Genomic DNA, 18,895 nt, shown 5'->3' with positions numbered 1-18,895 from the left:
AAAATCAATAGTATTGAAGGGAAAATGATATTTTTCATAAATAAAAGAGTGATAAAAATTACATAAAAATAAGACTTATCATGTGACTCCTAAATAATTGAAACCCTCTCTTGCCTCAGCTTCCAATTTTTCCCTCCTTTACTTGTCTAGATACGATGCACTTGGTGACTTAAAGGTCAAAACACCAAAGCCTAATCTTCCTTGGAACTTTACTCGTGTGCATGGTTGCCATGTGGCAAGTTGAGAGTGTGTGTCCTTTGTGTTGGCCAAAACCCTAGATCTTCGTAAGGTGATCTTCGGCCTTCCCAATGTGTCCCTTGAGTATCCCCATGCTCTTGTCGTCGCCACCCTCTCTCTTGATATTCCAAAAGTCTTCTAGAACATGCATTTATCTCTTCCTAAGTAAGATCTTCTAGGAACTCCAAATGTCTCTTTTCATGCTTGACAAGTGTCAACTATAGAAATGGGGCCTTGCATGTGGGTGTGTAAGCCCTAATCCGATTACCTCATCTTTTGTCTCTTCCACTCACTCCATCAAGAACCTCATGCATGCTGGACAAGTGTCACACTTGCTATTTTCCTAAGTTCCAAATGATGAGTTTCTAGAAAAGAACAAAATACTCCTCTTATGCCCTGTGACGCCTCTACCAATCTTAGAACTCAACTTTGGGCTTCTAGACCCTAATTCCATCCTAGTTGGCCAAAATCCACATGGGCCATTGTGGCCTTTTTACTCGTCTTTCTCTAGTGGGCTCTATAAGCCTAGAACTCTAAGGTCCAAAATAGAATATACCTGAAGGCCTTCCTCTAACCCTAGCACTTATCCAATAGCTAAAAGAGGAATTCTATGCATAAACTACTATTCACTCTCACACCCCACACCTATAACTATTTTTTTATAGGGTGTGGGGGTATTTTTCATAACGTGTGGGGTGTAGGGTAGTGAATAGTTGCTGATGAGAATAATTTTTCTAACTAAAATAGTATCAAATAAAAATATGAACGGGGACTTGGCAAATTCTAGGTTGTCATGTGCAAAGTCCAGGTTGTCACACATGTTAATTATCTTTCTTTGTTACTCAAATTTCTAGTCATAACATGTATCTTAACCCTAGTCTAAGTAAGAGAAAACAATTTGAAGATGCACGTGAGGAAGAATACCCATGGGGACAACAACTACGTTATGGCCTAGGTTGTGACGACCAAGACTTTCTAGGCTTTTGTGTAAATTTTTTATTTCTTATAAGCCCATGAGAGTTTCGGCCCTTGTAGGAAATTAGGGTTTAGAAGCCCAATAGAATTAGGGCTCGTGCCCAACTTAATATTTATGCATGATACTTGTCATCCAATGAGGCTATATATAGGACTTGATGAATCTAGATAAAAATAAGGGAAGAAAGGTGAAAATGAGCTAGGGTTTGGCATACATGCCTACCATAGGAAGATCTATCACTTTCTTGCATGTGTCATGCGCATGCATGAAGATCTTTGCTTGTGGGAGAAAGCTTTTGACACATGTCACTATATGAAACAGATTCTAGAAGGAAATGATTAGGTTAAGGAAAAGTAGAACCTAAGGAAGGCCAAGAGGCCATGGACAGCAACAAAGAGAAAAGAAAAGTTGCTTTTTGCCATGTGTTATACATGCATAAGAGGTAGGTAAAAGGTTTTCTTGGGAAAGAGAAAGATCAAGGTTGGAAGGAAGGCTGCACTCTTAGGTCTTCTAGAAGAATATTTTGTGTAAGAACACTTGAGGTGGATGGCTAGGGCATGGTTCTTTGTGCAAAAAGGGACCAATCACATGCTTTTTGAAAAGTATGGTGAAAAGAAGATCTCCTAGGGAAGAGAAGGGTTCGGCAGCCCATGCACTTACACACAGACACATGTGCCAGACGGATTCACCATATGTAATTGGTAATCTTTCCTAGACATAGTTGCACGATGCTTAAGCCTCAAAGTTGGTTTAGAGTCGTGTGGCATGTATGGATGGGAATGAGGATTTAGTGTGAGCTAAGGTGCATGGAGGTAGTGATGGGAGTATTGTCTAGGATTGGGATGCATGATTCCGTCAGTCGGAATGTGGTTAGTAAGAAGATTAAGACGAAGGTCTTAGTGTCTTAATCCTAAGGTGAATTATGAGTTCACTTTAGTGGATGAGCACTCGAGGCAAGACCTTGAGTTGGAAGATGTGCTGACCGTAAGTGGTCCCTGAAGAGTTTAGCATAGTAAAGGGCACATAAGAGCACAGGATAGAAGTGATGTGTAGCTCTATTTCTAGTTTAAGTTGCCTATGCATTAGATAGAGAATGACGTTCAGGTTATGTGTATGCATGTAGGTTGTCATCTGACACGCACATGAATGGACTGCATGATATGCAAGTAGCATGGAGTCTAGGTAAGTATTACATTCATACTCTTCTAGAGTTTTCTAAAATATAAAGAAACGAAAATTAAACGTTTTTCTTTACAATGCTTTAGAAAAAGACACGAAAGACGTTTTATGAAAGAAAATGTTAAATGTTCAAAGGTATACGTATGTATGGCCCTCCTTGGCATCCCCTTTTTATGCAACAAAAGTATTAATTATACGCATATGAATGGATGACTATACAGTGTATCTATTGTATGTATTTTCTAAGAAAAGAAAAGGAATGTCGAGGCATGTGCCTCGAGCTTTAAACTAATGCTTTAACTGACGCGAAGAAAGTATTTTAAAATGTCCCAATGAACTGACGTTTTATGGATGCCATGAAAGGTGATGCTTTCATGGATGCCATGAAAGACGATGTTTAAGTGCATGCTTTTAAAAGATGTTTTCTTTCCATGAACAAACTGATTAAGTGAGAGGACGGAACTATAAGAAAGGACTGAACTGAAAGAATGGACTGAACGTTTAATGTATAAAAATACGTAACGTCCATATGAATGAATGACAAGGGTACCAATGAATGGACAGATTGCAATGAAAAGGGTAAGTAGTAGTGGTAGTGCATCCAGTGTTGTCCCCCATGAAAGGGATTCCCAACTCGTGGCCCCAGGTGGAGTCCATGTCCAAAGGAAGACCGCTAACCCCAACACACGGGCCGTAACAGTGTGTACTGGCCTATGAATGTGATAAGAAAGAATGGATGAATGTATGAACGTATGAATGCATGAATACACGCACTCTTGAAGAAATGAAGGCACTGATGGGAGAAATGTTTACGAAAAGAAAGCCCCTTTAAAAGAAAATCCCATCCAGTGATGTTTTCAAATGAATGCACGTATGCACGTATGCACGTATGCATGTACGTGTAGTATGTATGAATGATGAATGCATGAATGAAAAATCTATGTTGTTATATTTTAACTGAATGGTCAAGATGGACACGACCCATGGGGAAGAGCACGGAAGTCTAGGCATGAGTGTTTAAATGTATGAAAGGCCTTTTTTTTGTTAAAATTGATGTTTTCCGTTGTAAACCTCTTTCATTATCAAAGCACATTTTATTTTATAACATAGAGTCTTGCACCCTAGGTATGAAAGCACAAAGTTTTAAATCAAATGGTAATTCTCATCGTCCTTTCTAAAATCATTTTATAAAACGTCCCACCACAAGGACGGGCGTTACAAATAGTAACTGTGAGTCTTTAGAAATAGAAATGGATGTGATTTCAGGGAAGGAGGTCAGGTTATGTAAGGATGGAAAGGATATATAGACGGCGTTGAAAATGCAGAAACTATAGTAGTGGAGACAAAATATGAAACAGATTTGCCAATTGTAAAGTTAAAGAAGAAGAAAAACGTTGTAGCTGCAACACCAAGTACGCTTTTTCAGTCCTCCAAATAGGTTTGATATGTTAGATACTATCTTAGCTTGGAATATGAGGGGGTAGGTAGTTCATACTTACAATTACATAAGCATAATTTTGAGATAAAACCAGATATAATGGCCATCTTGGAACCTTTTGCGGCTAAATGTCAAATTAAGAAATGGGCTAGGAAATTGGAGTTTGATAACATTATGACTAACTATCAACAAGAAGGCAAGATTTGGGTTTTGTGGCAGAAGGATGTTGATATGCAAATTATTTCTAGCTCTAAGCAACATGTTTTTGGGTTGTATTAGAAAGGTGAGAGGGAGATGTTAATATCTTTTATCTATGCGAGTTGTTTCCAATATGGGCGAGTGCAACTTTGCATAGACTTAGGCCTTTTTTGCATTCAAAACCCACATCAACTCATCTCATCTCATCTCATCATTACAACTTTTTTAAATTCTCACATAAAATATAATAAACAATTCAACTTTTTCAAATTTCAAAATAACTTTCTCAAATTCTCACACAAAATATAATAAATAGTTCAACTTTTATTCTACTATTCACAAACCATCTTAACTCATCTCTAAATCCAAACCACTCCTTAGAATCAGTTCAAAGGCATGACATTTCGTGGGTGGTTGGGGTTGATTTTAATGTCATCCGATATGATGATGAAAATGTTGGGGTCTTTTAAAGCCTTAGGGAGTTAAAGATGATTTTAACAATAGTATAATGAACTGTCGGTTTATGGAGATTCAAGAAGAGGGTTCAAGATTCTCATGGTGTAATGGGCAAGAAGGAAGAGGTCGAATATGGGCTAAGCTAAATCAGGTAATTGTTAATCAATAATTCATATGGAGGTATCCTACGGCAAAGTTTTTTATTTTGGCTTCAAACACCTCGGATCATTGTCCGTTACACGTTAGGATTTCAAATGCTAGACAGTTTTATGGACCAAGGCCCTTTTTCTTCCAACGTATGTGGAATACACATACATAGTTCAGAGGGGTAGTTACAAAGAGTTGGGTAGAACCTACAAAGTAATGACTAGCTGCATCGAGAGGAAATCTTCATGGCTCAAAAGGCGAAGGCGAAGGAAAAATGGATAAAGGAAGGGGATGCGAATACCAAATTTTTTCATGGTATGGCCAGGAATCATAGACGGAAAACATGGGTAGGTCGAATGGAGATGCAAGATGGGCAGGTGCTTCAATCCCTAGTTGAGGTGCATGATGGAGCAATAGAGTTTTTTCAGAAACTGTTGCAATCGAAAGGTCAAGAAAATGTAAAAGAAGAAAAATGTCAGCTAGTGCAACCGATTGTTACAGAGGAGGAGAATTCTTTTCTGGTTTCGGTGCTAGGCATGGAGGAAACTTTAGCTATTCCGAAAGATAGTAGTTTGGGGCCTGATGGATTTGGATCCAGTTTCTTCATCTCATGTTGGGATATTGTTGGTAAGGATATTCTTAATGTGGCTAAGGAATTTTTTTCAAGTGTTCCGTTGGGTCCTTATTATACTTCAAATTTTTTAGTCCTTATTCCCAAAACAAACAAACCTGATAGTTTTGCTAAATTCCGGCCATTTAGCCCATGTTCGGTAATTTATAAGTGTTTTTCAAAAATTATAGTTGCAAGAATGAGGCAGTTATTATCTAGCATTATTTCAAAAGAACAAGGTGCGTTTGTTAAGGGGCGTAGTATTTTTGAGAATGTATTGTTGGCTCAAGAGGTACTAAGTAATCTAAATCAGAAGATGAGGGGAGGAAATATAATGCTGAAATTATATAGGATGAAGGCATATGATAGGCTGGAATGGAATTTTCTTTGGGAGGCCTTAACTACTTATGGTTTTTCAGATTAGTTTGTGGTTATTCTAAATAATTGTGTACATAATTGTAACTTCTCGGTGATGCTTAATGGAACATATCGAGGGTATTTTCAATCATCCAGAGGTATTCGGCAGGGAGATCCTCTCTCGCCATATTTGTTTATTCTAGTACAGGAAGTGTTCACAAGGTTGGTTAAGCAAGCAGTCGAACATAAAAAAATCAAGCTTCTCTTAATTCCTAGAATGAAAACACAGGTATCTCATTTACTTTATGCAGATGATGTCATATTTTTCTTAAATGGGGATAAAAAATTGTAAAAGGGCTAATGGAAGTTATAGATACTTACTATGTGGTCGGAACAAAAGGTGAATATGGATAAGTCGGCCATTTACTTTTCCTCTCACATTTCTTATGAGAGGAAAAAAAGTTTACAAAGGATCACCGGTTATGGACTTGGGAAGTTTCCTTGTACATACCTGGGAATTCCTATAGGCTCATATGTGATTGGAGGGCGTTGTTTTGAGAATATTGTTAATAAAGTTCGGGCAAAGCTTGATGGGTGGAAAGGTATTCTATTACCAGCAGGGGACATATTATGATGATCCGACATGTACTTTCTACCTTACCTATTCACCTTATGTCAGTAATGGATGTGCCAAAAATGGTCATTAGAAAACTTAATTCAATCTTTGCTGGTTTTCTTTGGGGAGGCACGGAAGAGCACCGTAAAATACATTGGGTGTCTTGGAAAAAAATCACTAAACCAACACAAGAGGGAGGATTAGGCATTTGGGATTTACAGGAGGTGTAGAACGCAATCCAATGGAAATTAGCATGGAATGTACTCTATGGTAACTCTTTATGGGCAAAATTCATGAGGGAAAAGTATTGTAAAAAACATCATCCAGTTCAAGAAGTGGCTAAGTGGAATTCCTCTCCCTTATGGAAGTCGATTGCATCATGTTTTGTGGCTGTCATGGAATAATCAAGGTGGCAAATAAATGAAGCACAAATTCCTTTTTGGTGGGAGAATTGGTCTGGACTGGGCATTTTGGGCAGGCAGGTACAAGTTATAGATCAACCAAAATAAATATTGCAGGAGATGATTACAGGAACAGAGTGGCATGAAGAACAGCTCACGAAGATGATAGGTAGAGAGAAGGCTCGGTATATTTGTTTGAAGGTGAAGTTGGGTAGGCTAGAGTTGGAAGATAAGGTATATTGGAAGCCTTCAAGCAATTTGAATGTCACTGTTAAACCTGGATGGGAGTTGTGCAGAAAAAAAAATGAGCAAGTTAGGTGGGCAAATATTGTTTTGGATCTTGGTATTCCTCTCAAAATTTCTTTTGTATGCTGGAAAGGATTACAAGGGGCTTTGAGTGTAGATACCAATATTAAACGATTGGGTATTTCCTTGTGTTCGGCGTGTGCATGTTGTGAGCAGCCGATGATTGAAACAATGGAATTAGGTTTCTAAAGGAAGAAGGTCGTCGCAGCTAGAACATTTAAGAGGCATCACTCCGGTTTTTATTATATGGATTCTTTGGATTTGACGGTGTAGATCACGCATGGAGGATAGAAAGATGTCAATCCAAGCGTGTTGGGAGCAGATTCTATTTTGCTTCAGGAATATATCTATCAAAATGAGAAAAAATAAAATATTAAATATTGCATATGTTGATATCCTTCAGAGGTGCCAGATTCCTATTGTAGAGGTGCATAGTCATATCCATAGGATTTAATTTACAGTTACGTCGTGATTAGATGAGTTTACATTTACATCTAGCATTTACATTTACGTTAATGTGGTCAGCTAAGTTTTATGTTTACGTTGATTTGCATTCACGCTGCCTTCACGTTGGTCAGTTGCGTTCGCATCATTTTACGTCACGTTGATTCACGTTTACGGCTTTATGTCTTTGATGGCTTCACGTTGATTTACGTTTGAATTGCAGTTTGTTTTGTTTTTTGTCCTAGGCTTTTTAGAATTTGTTTTGATTTTGGCTTATTTTGACACTTGGTTTTTGGGTTAGTTTATAGCGTTTTATCTTGTAAGCCCCCAAGTGTAATGATGTTACCACGGTTTTCCTTCGCCATAAGTGAAAGCTTATTAATAAACTTGGGACGAGGTCGCTATGTGTGTGACTACCGGCTCTTTAAATATATATATAATTTACTATAATAGTATATATTATACTAAATTATAGTATTATAAATATAATATACTATAATATATATTTTTACTAAATTTGAAATAAATATCATTTGAACGGTAAATACTAATGTTCGAAGAGTCATTTAAAACCATTCGAATGGTTAAATATAACGATCGAACGGTTATGCAGATATAAGTTATCGCGGGCAGAGCTTTCTCGAACACTGCCATCCCCACCGTTTGAAAACGTTTGAACGCCCATCAATCGCTGTCGTTTGCCGCCATAATCACCACCTATGTTGAACACTCTTCCACCTAAAGTAAAGGTATGCTCTTTATAAGTTATTTTACCATTTATTTTTAGTGTTTGATCACAATATTTGGTTTTTTCTAGAAAAATTGAATTTTCCATCAATAACACCATAGAACACCACAAATCCACTGTAGGATGTTTAGAAATGAAAAGTAGTATGTATTTTGTAGAAGAAAGTCACAGAATCGATGTATTTTTAAGTGTTTTCATGGCCGCTAAGTTGACTCAACCAGAGCTCGATCTGTTTTCTATTCGAATGCGTTCGAATGAGTTTAACCTTTCTAATCGAACACTTTTTTGGACATTCGAACGGTTTGAACCAAACAAGTTGTTTTCCGTTTGACCACTATATATTTCATTCGAACCATTTACTTTATATTAGCTTATTAAATTATTTTCATCGTTTTATTAAATTATTCTATCAATAAATTTATTAAATTGCTATTAGTATATAATTTTGTGAATCTTTTTTATGTTAGATTTTATACTTTCCAGTTCATAATAATATCTTATAAGGGTCGTAAACATGGTAGATCATGGGAACATTCCATCCAAACAGTTTGAGAGCAGACTATTTTACTTTAGCGGCAGGCAAAACTATCTGATTTTGTGACTCTTATATGGGAGGGTCATTCTCTCTCATCAGTATTCAATGATCGTGGTTGTACACCAATCTTCGATCAACGAGAAGAAGGAATGAAGTTCATTTTCTACATTGACATCGTTGTTGAGTTCTATAAAGAGCTTGGTGGTGCCAGCTCAGACGATAGAGGGGCATACAGGATCTGTGTCCAAAGAGCTCCTGTTATATTTTCAACGGATGGACTCACTGCATATCTCGGTATTCCTAAACTGGTCGATGCCTATCCGAACCTACCACCTAGAGAGTTTGATCCTTCAGGTGATGCAGAGATGGCTAAGGACGAGGGACCAGTTTACACATATGAGGTCGATACAATTACTGATCATGAGGTGGTCATAGACTTGATTGTTGGTCCAAATGCTCCAGTGTACGATGAGACGAGGAGTATTAGGCAGGCAGATTTATCTTCTTTCTTCAAGATCATGAATTTGATCATTGCCAACAATATTAACCCTCAGCAACACAAGATCGAGGTTAGCTGAATCGAGCGAAATTTATGTTACGGGTCGCTCGTGGCATTTCGATCGACCTCGTGAGGTATATATTTGAGAGGATCCAATTAGAGGCTTGGTACATTACGATAGTTATACTGCCATTTGGGATCTTGATCACTTAAGTTTTGCTACATTCCGGGGTCGAGCCAAAAGTTGCCGAGCGTGCACAGGAGCCGATGGGAAAGATCAACAGCACCACCCTGTCACGAAGTACGGGACACTTGAGACTTCATTTTCGTGGACTTGTTCCTGACAGGGCTGATATTTAAAGAGATGCACAGTCGGGAGATATTGGAGTATCAGCTGGTGAGGCATCTACACTGGCCAAGGCATCATGCACATCTACTCATGAGGAGATGACCGACATACTGCGTGCTGAGATCGGCATACTCACATAAGTGGTGATCGATGCAGTGCATACTACCATATCTGAGTTGCGTACAGAGATTACTGCTAGTGTCTCTGAGTTACGTACATAGATTAATGAGTTATATACAGAGATTAATGCCAGTAATGCAACTCAGGTCACGCTTAATACTCGACTGACACAGGTAGTGACACGATTAGCTATAGTCGATGATGTGTGTAGAGACCTCGCATCACAGTAGTTTCTATTTTTTATTTATATTTTTTTTTTTGTTATAGTTATGGACAATATATATGGTGTTTTGATAATTTATTTTAGTTATAAATTAAATATTTTATCTTTTCTAGAGTAATTATTAATTTATATTATGTGGTGTCTGGCTGATAATATTTATTTAACTAAAAATCTTATTTAATATAAAAGAAATCATTAAAATATTTTTAAATTAATTACATAAAATTAATTCATGAATTCGTATATATTTTTTATATTTTGAGTTACGTACCGAAATTAATATTATACGTTCGAATCTATAAATGTGGTATTTGAATATGTTCGAACTAAATATGTTCCGTTCTACCAGTTTAGAAACTTTCCTGTCAAGTTTTGCCACCAAATCTTTTCTGTTCGAACAAACAAATTTATTGTTCGAACAGATTTGAACTTTCCCCCACATAATAAATTACTTTCGCAAAGATTTTACTGTTCAAACGAATTTTTGTTCGTATATAAAGTTACATTAATTTATGAGATTATTTTTATATAATCTATTTGTGATTATAACAGTCTTTTTAAATTATAGACTTTTTTAGTGCGTATACTACACCAAGCGGATAAAATCAAGCCGGCGGCCAATAGGTTCTTTGCCCTATAGCAGGGTCACCATCATACATGTGGAAACATGCAGTTTTCAACTAACAAGACCGAGTTACCTCGACTTTAAGGTTGCCGTGCACCATTTAGGGGTTAGAAAATGTAGATATTCCACTCAAAATCAACCACAACTTTTAATTAATGGGCATGTCGTTGGCAACCTCCATTACATGTGATCCACAACCTTATCATGACATGTTTTAATTAAGGACGAGACACAAGCCTTCGTGACCAGAGTTGGATTCTTTTTTATAATTTTATGACATGTTTTAAAATATTCAACTATTTTTTAAATTAAACATCTTCTATTATTTTTAAAAATAAAAAAAATACGTAAAAATATTTAAAAAATTAATGCCATATTTGGACACGACAAAAATTCTTAAAACTTTTCAAAAATTTTCATAATTTTATTATTTCTGAAATATCATTTAAATACAAAATATTTTAGATAATAAGTTTATAAGTGAAATATAATAAATAATCTTCAATTATCATCTCAATTCACATCATCCTTTCATTATCTCACGATGTGGTATTAGATAATAAATTTACAAGTAAAATATAATAAATAATCTTCAATCATCTAATGACACATCATTAGCTTTCTGAAGTCTTGATTTTAGACGCTTGGTTGTAGAGTACAAGCCTGTTGGAGTTTGGAAAAAAATTTTCCAAAATTGGCGGTCTTTCCACGTTTACCTTACCGCACAAGTCAATGATGGCAACAATGCGCAAACCACCCCCTCCCTTCTTCCCTCTCTGGCTGCAATCTTTTTTAAATATCAGTCTCACTTGTTAATTCTCAATTTGAGGGCCTAAACCGACATACAATTCACATGGCTGCCCCAACAAGTTTCCTGATGCTATATTTTGTGTGCGGGTTTAGCATTGCCTTGGCAGCAACTCCCAACATTACCACGGATCAATCTGCTCTTCTTGCCTTGAAGGCTCATATTTCTTTTGATCCCCAAAATCATTTGACAATAAACTGGTCCAGTACTAATACTTCCGTTTGCAATTGGGTAGGTGTCATCTGTGGTTCTAGACATTACCGAGTCATGGTCTTAAACCTTTCTTTCATGGGCCTTGTAGGTACCATTTCTCCACATATCGGAAACCTTTCATTTCTTGTGAGCCTAAGCATAGAAAACAATAGTTTTCATGGCTCAATCTAATTGAGTTGTCTCATCTTACTCGGTTGAAATTCTTTGACTTTGGATACAATGAATTCAATGGAGCAATTCCATCACAAATGGGATCGCTAACTAAACTTAGAAAATTATATCTTAACACTAACAATTTCATAGGTACTATTCCACCATCTATGTCTAACATATCGTCATTGCAAGTTATTAGTCTTGGACAAAATCAGCTTTCAGGCACTATACTAATGGGAACTAAGGTGGGCCTACTCTTAAAGATCCTTTGCAAGTTCCAGATGGGCCAATTACAAGATCAAGGGCCAAGAAGATCAAGGAAGCAATGCACGGCTGGTGCAATCCACTTGCGATGAAGCTAGCAAGAGCCCAACACTCAACATGGGCTTGAAAGAAGGAGAACCAATTTCGATCCACTTGATTCAAGTTGTGGAAAACATAACTTAGAGATAGGGCCTAATTGTTATTGGAGGCTTCCAATTTGGTCAAATGATTTATTTTATTAGTTTAGAATAAGTGGGCTTGAAGATGTTTAGCCCACACATCTTATTTTTAATAAACTAGGGTTTTTGGAGAAGGCCTTGTATTTTGGCCAAGGGTTTATTTGGAAAGTTACTTTTTAGAAATTAGGGTTTCAAGATGTTACTGTAGTGGTACTGTAGCCGCGCATACTATAGCGCAACACTGTTCATCCAAGGGCTTTCTTTTGGCTAGGGTTTTAATTAGGTTTAGTTTAAATACTCTTTGTAGCCTCATTTGAAGTTTAGACAATATTGAATTTTATTTGTGAGTTGAGTTTACTCCACTTGTTTTTTATTGAACTCTTGAACTTATCAAAGGTAAATCACAACCTTTGTGGCGTTCCTCCTTTGTAATCTGGGTTCTTGAGACGAGTTCTCATCGGATCTAGATTTTAATATAATCTAGGTTCTTGAAACGAGTTCTCATCGGGTCTAGATTCTCCATCAATTGACTTGAGTTTTGACTTTCTTGGGAAGTTTTCAAATTGATTGTGAATTCAAGGGATTTCATTCCCGCGGATTCATATCACATACCTTCCTCTATCTTCAAGATATCTTCCTTGCAAGAAATTTATCTTGGAGCAAACAAGCTTTTAGGACCAATGCCCTCTATTTTCTTCAACATATCTTCACTACAAATCTTTGAACTTGCCGAGAATATGCTATATGGTGGACTATCTACACATATGTTTGATCATCTTCCCAATCTTCAGTATCTTTCTATTTCTTGTAATCAATTGTCAGGTGAGCTCCCGAGAATAGGGAATTTAACCATGCTTACAGAGCTATACCTTACTTAGAATAACTTTGAAGGTATGTTTAGTTGGCTATCAACCTCCAATATATAGTTATCCTTTTTGTTCAAATACAAACTAGCAAATTCTATATTTATTGACTAATAAATTTTCAGGAAGACTACCCCCAGAAATAGGAAACTTAACCATGCTTACGGAGTTGTACCTTTCCGAAAACAACCTTGAAGGTATTCTTAGTCTTATATGAGTCAATTACATCGATACCAATATTGATTTAGTATACATGTTCAATGATCATCTCTAATTGAACAATTAATTTCAATTTGAAGTACAAAATACCTCATTCAAAATATATTGAAACTAGAAGATTTCAACACGTCTACTAACAAAATTGCAAGAGATTCTAGAAACATTCATAATTATTTGTGACACCTCCATGCATGGTATAATTTGAACTGGGGGAGGAGCCAGAATTCAACTTGAAATGTGCCAGCCCTATGCATGATATTTGAGGTCATGGTTATTTTCTTACTGCTAATGAGTATTCTAGGTTCATTATATCTTCTTTATCATCTTGAATAGAAAATACCAATGACTATACATATTGTGACAGGTTTAATATCATATCAAATTGGTAATTTGCAAAATCTAGAGGTTTTTGAAATTGGAGTCAATGGTTTTTTTGGCACAATTCCATTTGGTATCTTCAATATCTCAACAATAAGATGGCTTGGAATGGGGGTAAATAACCTATCAGACCATCTTCCATCAAATATAGGTCTCTTCCTTCCAAATCTTCAACTACTTTTCTTGGGGTAAATAAATTGAGCGGAACAATTCTTAACTCTATCTCTAATGCTTCACAGATCTCTCTCATAGACTTATCTTGGAACTCATTCTCAGGCTTAATTCCAAAATCGGTTGGAAATTTAAGATTCCTCCAGATGCTCGACCTAGAATTCAATGATTTGATAGTGGAATCTCCATAATTGAGTATTTTCACCTATTTGTCCAATTGTATAAATCTCGTTTATTTAGCTTTGAGCAAAAATCACTTGAATGGCTTCCTTCCCAAGTCCATTGGAAACCTCTCTCTTTCTCTTCAAACACTTTACCTATATGATTGCAAACTTAAGGGTAGCATTCCAATAGAGATCGAGAATTTAAGTGGTTTGACTACGTTGACCTTATCCAACAACGAATTGAGAGGACTTGTTCCAATCACAATAGGAAGTTTAAGCATACTTCAAAGTTTGGGCCTTGATGGTAATAGACTAAAAGGAACCATACCACCAGAACAATGTTATGTAAGGAGCTTTTTTGAATTATTTTTAGTTAGTAATGATCTATCTGGACACATTCCTAGAAGAATAGATAATATGACTTCGCTAAGAGCTCTCTACTTAGGCTTCAATCAATTAACTTATGTGATTCCATTGAGCTTGTGGAGGCTTACATATCTCTTGGAGGTTGACTTCTCATCCAATTCTTTAAGTGGCTCTCTTTCATCTAAGATTGAGAAAATGAACGTCTTGAGGATATTGAATTTGTCAAGAAATCAACTATCAGGTGATATCCCTAAAACAATTGGTAGTCTCAAAGATTTGAATAATCTCTCCTTGGCAATAAATCGACTACAAGGCTCAATTCCTGTATCTTTTGGTGAATTGGTAAGCTTGGAGTTCTTGGATCTTTCCGATAACAATTTATCTGGAAAGATTCCCAAGTCCTTAGAAGGACTCCATCACCTCAAATATTTAAATCTCTCATTCAATAAACTACAAGGAGAAATTCCCACAAGTGGACCATTTCTAAACTTCTCAGATGCATCATTTATGTCAAACAATGCACTTTGTGGTGCACCTCGATTGAAAGTTCTCCCATGGAAAGAAGGTGATCTTTGCAAAAATAAGACAACATGGCCACATATGCTAAGGTATATATTGCCAACAATTGGGTTTATAATGCTTGCAGTGACCCTTGCATTTGCTTGGAAAAGATGGAAAAAGAGGAATCCAAAATCTCCTGCTGAAGCGGACTTGTACCCTCTAGTTACATGGAGAAGAATTTTTCACCAACAACTTGTACAAGCAACGAATGGATTCAGCTCTAATAATTTACTTGGTAAAGGAAGTTTTGGGTTAGTATACCAAGGAACACTTTCTGATGGGATGAATATTGCAATCAAAATTATGAACTTGCAAATGGAAGGGGCATTCAAAAGTTTTGATGCCAAGTGTGAGGTGCTACGAAATATTCGTCACTAAAATCTTGTCAAAATCATCACCATTTGCAGCAATATTGACTTCCAAGCCCTTGTATTGGAATACATGCCTAATGGAAACTTAGAGAAATGGTTGCACTCTCAAGATCATTATATGAATATCTTACAAAGGCTAAATATCATGATTGATATCACATCAGCACTAGAATACCTTCATCATGGTTATTCAATAGCAATTATTCATTGTGATCTTAAACCTAGCAATGTCTTGTTAGATGAAAAAATGGTTGCACATGTTGCTGATTTTGGAATGGCTAAACTCTTAGATGATAGGGACTCTTGCTACTTATGGGTACATGGCACCAGGTAAATTTTCAAACTTTTCAATTTCAAATTGCATGTTCATCCTTCTACTCATTCACATGCAATTAAAAATCTTTCGAGTCCATAGCAATATATATATATATATATATATATATATTGAGTCTTGATCTACAAGTACTAGTTTTTGTCATAATTGTTTGTTCACTATTATAAAATAAGAAAGTATATATGATGAGTTAGAATGTTATCCATAGAGTATGGATCAGAAGGAGTTGTTTCTACAAGAGGCAATGTGTATAGTTATGGCATTCTACTAATGAAAACTTTCACAAGAAAGAAGCCTACAGATGGCATGTTTGTTGGAAAATTGACCTTGAAGCATTGGGTGGATGAATCACGACTCACTTCAATACTTGATATTGTTGATGCCAATTTGTTGAGAAATGAAAAAGAACGTGCTACCATGGAGGACTGCATATCTTCAGTTATGAGATTGGCTTTGGATTGTTGTGCAGAGTCACCTACACAAAGAATTGACATAAAAAATGTTTCAGCGACACTCAATAAGGTCAAATTAAAGTTTGAACTAGATAGTAGAAGAAGATAAGTTGAGTATCAAGTTTGCTTACAATTCCATCATGTTTGTGCCTCTTATGTTTGGGATTTAGCCGTTATGCTTCATTGTTTTTAGAAAAAATTATAATTTACACCTTAAACTATTAGTTCTTTTGCAATATTATCGTGGAACTATCCAAGTTGTCATTTTATCCCCAAACTACAACTTTTTCTGTCAATTAATGTTATGAATGTATTGTGTCATCTATTTCTCGTATATCTTAGTGCTAGAAAAACTAGATCAGAATATTCAGAAGAAGCGATATTACCTCGTCGGCAAATCGCAGATCTAGTGAGGTTGTTCCACAAACTCTTCCATCGTAGTTGTTCACCTGAAATTGTCATCGTCGATGGTGGAACGTGTCACATGGTAAAACCAAAACAACACTCACATATTCCACTGCTTAAATTTCTAGATTAAAGAGATACACACATTTGAAAGAGAGATTCTATTTGTACCAATCACCTAAAGGGAGGGGGGCTATATATAGTCCCTCCATTTACACTAGGCAACCAAGTCTTAAAAATGGGACAACCCAAATATTCTAATTTTTCCTCTATCAGTGGAGGTCTTGCATGGCCTTAAGCCTCAGATCTTCACTATACTGATGTTTGGCACTGGGGTTAGGTCCAGACTAGTCATTTATCCTTCCATAAAGCTAGTTTAAACATAAATTAATCTCATACATACACAATTGGCCTAAGTGCTGGAGATAAATTAGTGCACAATAAAGTTACTTTAAACATAATTTCGGCTTCATTATCATCAACCTGAAACGCCGACCTCTCATTAATAAGCTTCATCAAGTTTCTTGCTAGTTTGTTGCAAACGACAAGCCAACCGACAAATGAACATTTCTTTTACAACAATGTAAATCTTCCTAGCAATAGTTGAAGCATAGGCAATAGATGCGATATTTTGGATCAAACTGGATAAAAAAGTCGTACTCATCTAAAACATAAATAAAGTCGACACTTAGGCCTAGTTTGGACACTTAGAATATTTCAAAATATCTACAAATAGTAATAAAATTATTTATGAATAGTAATAAAATTATTTATGAAGAGTAATAAAATGATTTTAAGTTAAGATGTTTAGTTAAGTTTTGGGAAATGAGAGAAAAATTTGAAAAAAAAATTATAAAATTAAAATATTGTTTAAATTACTACAAGAAAATTGTTTATTTGTGACCAACTATTTTCTACAAAATGACTATGAACATGCAACACAAAGTTACATACCCCGGACGTGACAGTTAATATGCAATGCATCCTTATATGCAACTAGTAGTATGCAATAATCGTAGCAAATATAAAGGTGAAAATATAACTTATGTTAGAATAACTAAAAACATCACTGATGGGAACTAAGGTGGGCCTAGTCTTAAAGATATGTTGCAAGTTCAAGATTAGTCAATTACAAGTTTAAGGGCTTAAAGGATGAATATTCAATTTTGATTCATTTGATAAGCTATGGAAAGGACAACAACATGACCTAAAGACTTTGGGCACATGAAAGCTTTCAATTTATTTAATTCATTTAAATGACTTATTTATTAGTTTAGAATAATTGGGATTATTATGGGAATGACTTAAGGGGGCCTATGCAAGAGTTTTAATTGGGATTACTATGTTCAGTAAAAGGGACTTTATTTTAGCTAGGGTTTTAATTTGGTTTTGGTTTAAATACTCTTTGTAACCTCATTTTCAGAACTTTATGAAATTTGATGAATTTATTCATTGTGAGTTGAGTTTATCTCCTCTTTTTCTTAATTGAACTTTTGAACTTATCAAAAGTAAATCACAACATTTGTGGCGTTCCTCCTTTGTAATCTGGGTTCTTGAGACGGGTTCTTCAACGGGTCTAGATTTTAATATAATCTAGGTTCTTGAAATGAGTTCTCATCGGGTCTAGGTTCTCCATCCATTGACTTGATTTTGGCTTTCTTGGGGAGTTTTCAAATTGATTGTGGGTTCAAGGGATTTTTTTCCCGCAAGTTCATATCATTTGGTATTCAGAGCAAGGTTTCCAATCAGGTCTGATTCTATCTTTTATTCCTTGCATATTTAATTTTAGGGCTTCATTGTTCTAGCATTGATTACAAAAAAAAAAAAATAGTGGTGGCTAGCAGATTTCTTCACTATTGTTAGTGTTGCTGAAATCTCTTGTTCTAGGGGCTGCCGTATATCACTTGCCCTAGGGTTTTTGAGTTATTGTTAGGGTTTTCTCAACTGCTTATTCTTGATTGTGATCAAATCAGTTGGTGAAAAGAAAAGAAAAAAAATCGTCAAAAAAAAATCCCGAGATTTTTTCTTGAGCCTTATCATCAATGGGGTTGCATACATTATTCTAGTTAGTATCTTGTCTTATAGTTACTATTTGATTCGTATAATTTCCTTGATTCACATGCCGTTTTTTTTCATTTCTTCTGTGTTTCTCTTGTTCTTGTTTCTTGGACCTAATTACTAGTTGGGATAAAACAAGGTTGCTTTGTCTTGATTGAGTCAATTAGTTCTTAAAGAACTTGAGTGGGAAAACTCTTGAGGTAAAAGGCAAGAGAGTGTCAGACTATTATCGAAAAAAAGCCAATTAAGAGTGAAACACGAGTGAAGTGTCATTATTCGAGTGTAAACACGTAAGGGAGTGTGTGAGGTTTACTTGTTTTGCCACTAACATTATTTTGTGTAGCACCTGATAATGTCTCATCGGAGTAGCGCATCACCAAGGGGGAGAGCAGATAACTCATCCTTTGTGTTGCAAGTCATGCAACAACAGTTTGAGCGGTTGAACTTTGTGTTGGGTGAAGTGAGGGATAGG

General features: G+C 36.0%; 1 protein-coding gene across 1 annotated transcript; it reads left to right on the top strand.

Moving 5' to 3' along the window:
* The first annotated feature begins 14,293 nt into the window (after positions 1 to 14,293).
* Positions 14,294 to 15,181, top strand: LOC108992551 (receptor kinase-like protein Xa21). The gene has a single exon (XM_018967144.1). The coding sequence runs from the start codon at positions 14,294 to 14,296 to the stop codon at positions 15,179 to 15,181; it is 888 nt and encodes a 295-aa protein (XP_018822689.1).
* The last annotated feature ends 3,714 nt before the right edge of the window (positions 15,182 to 18,895 follow it).

This window comes from Juglans regia, chromosome 4 (genome assembly GCF_001411555.2).
Source record: "Juglans regia cultivar Chandler chromosome 4, Walnut 2.0, whole genome shotgun sequence".
NCBI classification, from domain to species: Eukaryota; Viridiplantae; Streptophyta; class Magnoliopsida; order Fagales; family Juglandaceae; genus Juglans; species Juglans regia.
The sequence above is the reverse complement of the archived record's forward strand: the minus strand, read 5'-3'. Positions and strand labels throughout refer to the sequence as shown.

What these genes read in the sequence shown, in the direction of transcription:
- LOC108992551 (XM_018967144.1), top strand. Translation starts at nt 14,294, where the DNA reads ATGACTTCGCTAAGAGCTCTCTACTTAGGCTTCAATCAATTAACTTAT.